This window comes from Biomphalaria glabrata, chromosome 4 (assembly GCF_947242115.1).
Source record: "Biomphalaria glabrata chromosome 4, xgBioGlab47.1, whole genome shotgun sequence".
Classification (NCBI taxonomy): Eukaryota; Metazoa; Mollusca; class Gastropoda; family Planorbidae; genus Biomphalaria; species Biomphalaria glabrata.
In genome coordinates, this window is record NC_074714.1 from 6,887,154 (window position 1) to 6,897,617 (window position 10,464).

General features: G+C 36.7%; 1 protein-coding gene across 5 annotated transcripts in view; it reads right to left on the bottom strand.

The window, feature by feature from the left end:
- LOC106056597 (N-fatty-acyl-amino acid synthase/hydrolase PM20D1.2-like) overlaps positions 1–9,430 on the bottom strand; it is a 26,436-nt gene extending 17,006 nt beyond the window's left edge. The window contains exons 1-3 of one of the 5 annotated variants that reach the window (XM_056027049.1): positions 9,345–9,430; positions 3,837–4,106; positions 864–1,099 (exon numbers count right to left, since the gene is read on the bottom strand). In XM_056027049.1, coding sequence (XP_055883024.1) covers positions 864–1,099; positions 3,837–4,083 — 483 coding nt within the window. In that variant the 5' untranslated portion in view covers positions 4,084–4,106; positions 9,345–9,430. Of the gene's footprint in view, positions 1–863; positions 1,100–3,836; positions 4,107–5,079; positions 5,167–7,929; positions 7,951–9,209 lie in introns of those variants that run through there. The other 4 variants (XM_056027051.1, XM_056027050.1, XM_056027053.1 and 1 more) reach the window with 4 other exon arrangements.
- Between the last annotated feature and the right edge of the window lie 1,034 nt (positions 9,431–10,464).

Below are 10,464 nucleotides of genomic sequence, written 5' to 3' on the forward strand. Positions count from 1 at the left end.
CTAAGACCCTAAGATTTTAATTCTTTGATAGATAAAGTAAAAAAAATGTTCCCATTTCAGACCTTGCGATCTATAGAGCAGATGATAAAAAGGTCATCTGTTTCTATGGCCCATGGTTGACAAGGGTGTCTTGTGGTCAACAGAATGACAAATCACCTTTACTTTCCCAACTAAAGACAGGTACCCATTAGAGTTGGGTGAACTTGGGGGCGCCCTACAAATCATGATAGTCAAAATCCCAGTCTTCACCTAGATTTGAACCCAGGACTCCAGATTCTGAAGCTAAGTGCTTAAGCATTAAGCCTCTGCGCCTCCCCCCCCCCCCAGCCAGCAGTATAGTGCTAGTTTAATTTTTTATCATAAGTCATTTTAATTGACTAATTTGGTTAACAAGGGTGTCATGTGGTCAACACAATGACCAACCACCTTTACTTTTTCCCAACTAATACCAGGCACCCTAAGTTCCTGAAATTAAAAATTCCAGTCTTCAATAAGATTGAAACCCAGGAACCCTGGTTCAGAAGCCAAGCACTTTATTACTCAGCCACAGCACCTCCTTTTATAGATTTTAGGGTTTCATAGTACACTCTTGGTATAGGATAGAGAGAGTAAATATGTGGTCCCAAAGTTAAGTGTGACACACAAACAGAAAGTTCCAATTGCTTGAAGCAACTCCTTTATTTGACTTTACTTGCTCTGCAACCAGATAAACTAATGTATGAGTAAAAAAAAACCCAACTAGATTCCTGTTAACTACTGTCATCAATGACATTTAAAAGCAAAAAAAAAAAAAAAAACCCAACTAGATTCCTATTAACTACTGTCATCAATGACATTTAAAAACAAATAAAAAATAAACCCACCATAACAGAATGTTTCATATCTATGGCACCCCTGCCATATATAAAGCCGTTCAGAATTTGACCCGAGAATGGTGGAGCATCCCATGCTTTGAGATTTGAGGCTGGCACTACATCAAGGTGGCCCATGAGGAGGTAAGGTTTTAGGCTCGAGTCACTTCCTTTCACAGTGAAAAGTAAACTGTAATTGTTCACTACCTCCCATTGAACAAAAGTACAATTCATAAGATGAGGAAAATCTGAAACAGACAGACCAAATTTTGGAATTCAGCAAAAAATGTACTGTTATAATAGATAAGATCTGATAAGATAATTTTATTGATCCAATCAAATGGAAATTCAGTTTGACTACAATCGACATATGTAAGATCTGCATATGCAATACAGAATAATATGCTAATTAATCACACCATATTAGATGCATTTTTGTGATAGATGGCTAGGCTGATAACATTAGCATCTCCTGTGTCACAAAGTGGTTTATTCTGCTGCAGGATTAGATACTGGCTAAAGTAAGACTCGGTTTGGATTACTTGTATTAGACCACCTTTTATGTTATACCAGTTAAGTGTACCACATAAAAAGCAAAGTTGTGATCCTAATAAGTGGCGGGGCAGATGACATCAACATCTCTTGTGTTACACTATACACTATGGCTTTTGTACTTATGATTCTGTTCAAATAACGCCTGATATGATTACATTGCTCTGACTGTATTATACATTATATATAAATGTTACACATTTTTTTTTTTTTTATGTAATGGTAGGGCTAAATTGATAGTTTCACTCTACTATGGCTTGCAGGAGATAGTGAGAGTGTGGTCAATAGGTCGAGATGATTGTGTGTAAAGGTAAATGAGATGTGTGCATTTTTAGTTATTTGTGTACTATCTATGAGAGAGCAAGTTGTGTACTGAACTCTGAGAGAGCAAGTTGTCTACTGGACTCTGAGAGAGAGAGAGAGTTGGTAACTGGAGACTATAGTTTGTGTTAGAAGAGAGTTGTTTAGTAGGAAAGTCTTTTCCTACGGTAGATAGTCCATGTTGGAAGATGTATTTTCTGTGAGTTTATTAGATGATCCACATAGTATTAATTGTGTAAATAAGTTTTTGTGTCAAGTCTCTTTGGAGAGGATTCTTCTTCTTCTTCTTCATCGTTCTCATTGTTATGTTGGAGTGTTCATATGACCAGACCAATACACGAGATGAACTGCGCAGTTGCCTCCAAACCAGGGAGCTCTCCATACAGCCCTCTTTCCACTGGGGTGATCTGGGGCCAATGTCTTACACGGGCCTCTTGGCAGAGAGAGCAGTTTTGGAGGACGTGGTCGGCATTTTCTGGTGACACTCCACATGGGCAGATTTCACTGGTTCCAACTTTGAGCTTCCGGAACATGTGCCGTCGCATTCTGTTGTGTCCGGTCCTGAGTCGAAAGATTAGACGTTGGTCTTGTCGGGATAGCTTATAGTAAGCGTCATCTTTCTTGTGATTTGGATGAGAGCTCGTCCATTTCTCATTTATTTTATGTACAATTAATTTCTTCATTTCTTCTGGATAGAGTGCAGAGTTTACTTGTGAGTTTGTTCTCCCACTCTTGGCGAGTGTGTCAGCCTTCTCATTTCCTGCTAGTTGAATGTGAGCTGGTATCCAGCTGTTGTTGTTGAGCTTTGTAAGTGCTGTTCTGAGGTTTTTAATATAAGGGGAATGAGAGTTTTGCAAGCTTTGGAGGGTTGTTTTCGCGTCTGTTAGAAAGACAATCTGACTGTGAGGGGAACTTGGATGATTTGCTAGCATGGTAGCAGCTAGTGCTAGTGCTTCCCTTTCTGCTCTGTGACTGTCAGAGAGCTCTCCAGTTGCAATGGATTTTTCTAGTTTTCCTCCATCTGGCCATTCGATAAGTATTCCAGCTCCTCCTTTTGTGGTGGCTTTATGGGATGAGCCATCCGTGTAAACCCTGATCCACTGATTGCTAGGGTAATTGGTATGTAGAAAACAGTTCACTATTTCCTTGAGCTCTGTTGGTCTGTAATCAGATTTTCTTTTTATGTTTTCAATATGGTCCCTTATAGTAGGAAGAGGGCTTTCGTCCCAGGGTGGAGATTCATTATAGTGTATCGAGGATTCCAGAGTAATTTTTTCAAGTTGGTGTTTCTTTTTTTGGAGAGGATGATAGTGCTCCATTGATAAGGTTAAGGCTTACAAAAGATGAACTGGGGCTTGGAGTTGCTTCCCAGTGATCCAACCCCGTAGACAATGACCATCTCTACCAGCCTGGGCAACCCCTATATATATGCAGTTTGTGACAGTAAGGCGGAGTGGCTTCAACAGTTCGGCTACATATCAAGGGGGCTCAGGTTCAAATTCTGGCTCAAGCTGAGTAGTGTTTGTTGATTGCTTAAAGGCAGAACAGAAGCCTTTTTACGGATATCCCCTTCCCCCACTAGTCCACAAAAGACATTGGATCATAGCGCACAGAGCATGATAGAAAAGTAATAATAATATATATATATATATATATATATATATATATATATATATATATATATATATATAAATAATAAGGCGGGTCTTCGAGTCCAAAGATTAATGAGGATTAATGAGGAATGCAGTATTTCCTGTGGCCACGCAGCCCCAGGATATGTGCCCTGCCCATTTTTGTATAAGTTTAATTTATTGTTTTAAACACATACACACAAATACATACATATTTTTGCATCTTGCACTATAATAAATATTACAATATGTTTTGCCCTTTAATGTAGCAATATAAATGTTAGTTGTACATATGTTATATTATAAATTGTTCAAAATAATATTATAAAAGAGAGATATAATGTTATCTAATATAATGCTTTTTCTTCAAGTGATTTTTTAATGCTATGAACTAATATATTTTAAAATCTTCAAGAAAACATTATCATTGTTAATACATAACTTTTTAATTATTATAAAGAAGGCTTTGTTTTAAACTTACTTTGAATAATGAATTTCACATATTTCCCTAATTCCTCTTTGTTGTAATCAATGTCATCGTAGCTTACTGTCTTAAAACGCAGGGCTTCTTGAAATTTATTTAATTTTGAATCTGTCAGCTCTATGAAATCAGAATCACTTGATTTACATTCCGCAACTTGGGGACCTCTTTTAGAAAGGTAAACAGTTCTACACAGCAGCACTGCAATAAGCAGTGACAATGCCGACAGGATAACTAGCTTCAACATATCTGTTGCTGATTAATATGAATCTGAAAAAAAAAAAAGCATTTTGACTTATAATTAGGCACAACTGTATCTGGAAGTAGATCTAGTTCTTCCTTCAACTACATCGAGATTTGAAGCAAGAAGAGTGGCCAGGGTGAAAGAGCGCTGAACAAAGAAAAAGCTGAGAGAAGAAGCAGGCCTATCTGCAACTGACCTAGCCTACCCATGCCACGTATCTGGCCAACTTTTTAAAGCTAGTCCATAGGAAATGAGAAATGTGCTCATCTTCGACCACAAATGACGAGCTATATATATACACACACACCTAGATCATTAGTATATCATTAATTTTGACCTCTGAAAGGGCTTTAGACTTTTATTTCATTTGACAATCAATAACAAAAAATATGAAAAACTACAAATTGTAAGCCATATTATAGGCATCCAATCATACCTGTTCTTAATATCATTATGTTAAGTTTGATATTGTAACGAAAAATTAATGCATGCAGGCAAGGGTATACAGAACATATTTCTACAAGCAGGTAGCGTGCATGGTTATCTATAGGTATAATTTATTGCATATTTTGAAGCTATATGATATTAATAAATGAGTTAAGTAAAACACTTGAAATGGGACTTTTCTTAACATAAAAAAAATCATGCTACCAAATAGGTCTACATTAACATAAACATGTACAGAATATTCACATTCAAAGCTAGTGAAGATCCCCTACAATAACTACTTGCTACCACATCCTTTCATCCTTTACTCATTCATAGTCAGTGGAACTACAGCCCATGCAGAGCCCTAGCCTACTCTAGCACATCTTTCCATTCTGATCTCATTTACTCATCCATCGTCAGTGGAACTACAGCCCATGCAGGGCCCTAGCCTACTCTAGCACATCTTTCCATTCTGATCTCATTTACTCATCCATTGTCAGTGGAACTACAGCCCATGCAGGGCTCGAGCCTACTCTAGGACATCTTTCCATTCTGATCTCATTTACTCACAGAACGTCTTTATCAACAGCCATCAACGTGAAATCTTCGAAACATCATGATGTTCTCATCTTATTAGTTAAAAATGCAGTGACTTCTTTCACAAGCTGCATGCGGATAATACAACATAATAACAAGATACACTCCCGTCAATAAATTTTACATTTTTGAAATTAGGTAATTATAATATTATTGTATCAATTGCATGTTCTCCTCAGATTTGGTTTCACTCCTCACAATTTTCTAAGGTATATGAGTTTCAATTAAAAAATTCAACTCTCCATCCTCAATTGCTGTAACTGTCCACCCAACAAGGTCATCTGCTGTTTTGTTAATTACTAGGAAATCTAACTTGGTGGTCATTATCATAAAGCTGACTACTAGGGGTGCACCGGATAGTACTTTTTGATATCCGGCCGGGGCCGGATATGACCGGATAGTAAAATTTGATATTCGGCCGGGGCCGTAGCCGGATACCTAAGTGTCTTGTTAATAGCTTGTGTTGCTGAACATTTTACGAAACTGTTAAATAACATACCTATATTGGTTGGTTTTATTTTTTTTTCCCTTTTATATACGTTATTGTTTTAAACTGTTACTGATTGATTTATTCAAGCTTAACAGTATTTCTAAAAATCTATATAGCATGAGTGTGTCTGTGTGTATGTACGATGCCACCAACTGTAAAGGATGTGTGTAGGAAGGGCAATGTAAATAATGTTAGTATATATTTAACTAGTTACTAATGTATATCTCATAAGTAAAGTGCAATCTGCCTTGTATAGTGGTCGGATGTATGTGTTCATGAATTTCAGACCAACAACCTGGTCAGACATACCTAGTGAGCCTACACATGTTGTCCTAGTGTAGTGTGTATAGTTGTTTGTGTTAACCATCAAGCATTGTTTTTTCCTTGAGCATACGCACGCAATAGAGTTGGGTGTCAGTCAAAAAAGCTAACACATTGGCATGGTCAGTCAAGCATGTAGATAAATTATACCCGTCCACTAGTTAGAGGTCAAGGGTTGTAGTTTTTTTTTTACACTCCAGCATATTGTTTCTTTGTTTGCTAGATCTAACTGCGGTACCATTATTCAATTTATTTTATGCGATTTTAAAATTTACTGTAAGGTTTTCCGTTATTTATTAAGTCAAAAGAATTAAACAATGAAATTAGCTTTCTAAAGGTTTTAATACAAGGCAAAAAAAACACACACACGCAAACATGCACATCTTTGTTTTATTTTATTGTGCAAAGAACGTACGTAAGATATATTAAATGCAAAAAACTTATGTTAGAAACATCTTTCTTAATTATTACTTATTAATTATTTTATTCGTGGTTTCATTAACTGTTACAAAACGGAACGATAATAAGCCTATGGATGTCAGGTGTGTAAAAGTCGTCCTAGCCTGATACACAGTGGCTAAGTACGCATCTTAAGTAAACAAAAATAGTAATAACAAGGAGTTAATTGACTGTCACAAATTATTAAGAATATTGTTATCAAATCAAGACACTTAACTACAGGAGTAATATTCAAGTTAACGCGTTAGAAAAATTATTTCACCGTAATATTTATTGACAGTGTAATACCCTTTGTTAGCACGTTGTGTTTTTTTCATTCTGGCTTAAAAATGTCTATCAATAAATTGGGTGTCAAGGACCAAAGAAATAAAATAAAGAGTAGGGGGTGTTTAGCTCTCCATTTAAAGATAGCCCTGGTCGTGTCTTCTACAAAATAATTAGTTACTGGCTTACTGGGCTATATAATCTCCCGGTTTGTGTTCTGTGTAGCTAAAGGTCACTCGTTTAGGTGCATGTGATCTTTAGTCCAGCTTACTAATTGAAATTTATGTTCAAGTAACTCGGCACACTTGAAAAGGTGTGGCCTCTAGCCCAACCACACGATTAAGATCTTTCTCCAAATAAGCAAACTCTTTGTCCGGATACCCATGTAGATGTTTGGCTTGAAGTCTAGTCCACCCCCCCACCCACCCACCCCACCCAATTAGGATTAACTACTAAGTAAACAAACATAGTTCCCTCGTGTGACCTCTAGAGAGTGCTTACGTCCATCGTATCTGACTTGTGGTCACCTGTCAATCAATAAACTTAATGTGATGTACAAAACAAATAAAAGGGGGAGGGAGTTGTTCATCTGGAAATATACCTGGTTACCTTAGAGGTGTGGCTATGGTAGTCCAGCCCCCGTAATAAAGATTAACTACTAAATAAACAAACTCAGTTCCCTCGAAAGGTTTGACCTCTATACGCTGACATGAAACCTACGTCCATCGTATTTAACTTGTGGTCACCTGCCTATAAAAAAAACAACTCAATGTGATGGACTAAACATATAAAAGGGGTGGGAGTTGTTCATCTCTACCTCTGGAGATATACCCGCACAGCTAGACAGACGTCTGGTCAGCATGACGTAGTCAAGGAATGTAGCATTTTAACATGTTAACTAACCTCCTCAAAGGTCAAGACAAATTGAAAAAAGTGTCAGCCATTGCTGCTCTGTATGTAAAGCGCATTTATGATGTAAAGTTTCATTTCTATTTATATTAAGTTATTAACACGCCTTGTCTTTATAATAAACGATGTTTGGTGCATATTCATATATAATTGCTCTATTTTTAAGCACATTATTTTGTTTTAATATAAACATTAATACATTCTACAACAGACATTAATGGAACGAGGTCCACTTTATGCATATTAAATAGGTGTATTTTTTACTATCCGGTAGTGATATCCGACCGGCGCCGAATAGCACCGGATAGTAAAAAATGCCGGATATTCGGCAGAAGCCGGAGCCGGAGCGACTATCCGGTGCACCCCTACTGACTACACACAATATTAAATGCTCTCAGACCATCGTCCACTTGTTTGAAGGTAATTTGAAATCCTTGAGGTTATTTTCCAAAACTTTCAGGAAAACAATGCTGTGATGATTTTTTCATATTTTAAGTAAAGCCTCATTGTTTTTGTTTTTCACTACATCTTTGTTGCCTTTGTTGCCTTGGCAAAAGTATTTCTTCGTTGGCTCAAGTAGCTTGATCTCCAGGAATAAAACGCTGTCATCAAGGGGCTCAACAACAGTTGTATCTCTTGTGATTGCAAGCAAACATAAATAATTTTACTGCATTTTTCTTTTTGGGAAAGGATTCCAGCACTATTCGCCTTGGCCCTTTGCTCTTCACTTTTTATTCTGTTGCTTATTGACTCCCATCAATTTTTGGTCACATTGTTCAAGATAATAATAATGATTTGTAAAGGACCTCGTATCTGGGCCATCCCAAAATCATTCAACAACTCAACCAGACCAATAACAACGTGACTAGACATGCCATCTCTAAGACTGGTTGCTTTGTTATTGTTCTCTCTCTTTTTCATTCATTAAAAAATATTTATACTAATGTAGACTTGATATAGTTTCTAGACTGATTTATAAAATATAAAGTCATTATGTTGCTTATTAATATCTTAGTGGTAATGGATGAAGCCTACTAGAAGCACCGTGGGCCTAAACTATGTAGGCTATTACATTTACATTATTTCAGAAATAAATGTGTTAGATCCCTATTACAAGCATTAGAATGTAGAGTCTGTAAAAGATTTTTTTTTTTAACAAGACCATCAGAGGGCCTCTTTTAAAAGCGGATACATGGATATCATTGAATATGATAAAATTTTAAGTAAATAAATTCAAGCCAAGCAATATCATAGTCACGAGTCACGGTGGCATTCTTACACTGATACACTCATACACCATGACGCACAGCCCTTAGGCTTCAGTTTCGGGGTTAGTAATTAGAATCTAGACTAATTTATAATTAAAATTTACAAAGACCCAGTTATTGAGTTAACAGTTTTTATCGCACGGTGACCAGACACCTCATCATACGAGACATTTCATCATTGCAACATTATAGTTATAGATCTAGATTCTAGCAATTCATCATTGCACATTTCAACATTATATCTCTACCTAGACTGTCCTAGACTCTACTCTAGTAACTCTAGTCTAGTTGGTTAGATCTAGATTCAATCTAGATCTAGAACTATACAATAATTATTGAATAATACTATTAATACATCAACATGTCTTAGAGAGTACTTAGATCTAATATACCATAGACTCAGAGTGATCTATTACCCATAGTCATAGATCTAGATAATAATTATTCTAGTCTAGATCTAATTTTTTTTTATACTCAATCTAGACTAGAATAGATCTAGATTCTAGAATCTAGTATAGATCTACTACCTAGATCAGTAGTAGATTCTATAACTCTCAAGAGTAATGACCCCATGAGGGACCCTTACAGAAATAATAAAAAACGAAACGAAAAAAATAAGGCAAAGATGCATTTCTAGGCCAGTGCTCAAAAGGGGAGAGAGCGAAGAAAGTTATTTGTCCAATAAAAAAAAAGTTAAATCTAGAATTCTAGCCGGTTATTAGCGGAGACGTTTTGAAATGTTTTTCTCCAAAAAGTTTTGACCCACTTTTTGCATACGTCTCTTGCGAAAAACGGTATACATTAAACAAGATCTTATTAGTAGATGAAACGACCTCTATGACTTAAGATATTTAAATTAAAACATTGGTAATATTGTTTTTTTTTCTTTTACTAATATTCAGATATGGATTAATTAATATAATGAAAAAATACATTTTTTTCGCCCCCCCCCCCAATACTGTTGGTAGGTCGAAGGCTTAATGTAGCTCTAGAGCAGCGATTCTCAACCTTTTATGCTCGGCGACCCCTTTTTACAACTCGTCTATCTGCCGCGACTCCCCCCCCCCCACACACACACATACGGCAGTAGAAGAATAGACAATATATCTATATTTTCGATGGTCTTAGGCGACCCCTGGCAAATCGTCAATCGACCCCCAAAGGCGTCGCTACCCACAGGTTGAGAACCCCTGCTCTGGAGTCCAGACAACTAGCACAACTGAAGCGATGTAGGCGTTTTATATTTTCAATCAATAAACTTTAAATAACTTTAACAAACTTCTTTTTTGTAAACAAAAAATCAATGTAACTGTTATTATTGACAAATTTAACTTGAAAAGAGATAGGCCTATAGATCTAATAGTAATGAAATAAACTGATTAAAAAACGTCTTTACTCTTTCATTTCTCAAGATTTATCTGCCGTTTCACATTTGCACTTGGTACGCTAACTTAATTATCGTTACTGTAGCCTATAACCACAAATCAATCGTTTGCCTCTTCTTACCGCCACCTAGTAAACACACTCCATATCGCCCCTTTTTGTCAGGACGTTGCGCCCCATCCCAACCTGGTTGGCAACCATAAGAGGAACTCGCCCCCCCCCCCCACCCCCAGAGAAACACTGCAGCAAAATGCAGATGATCAA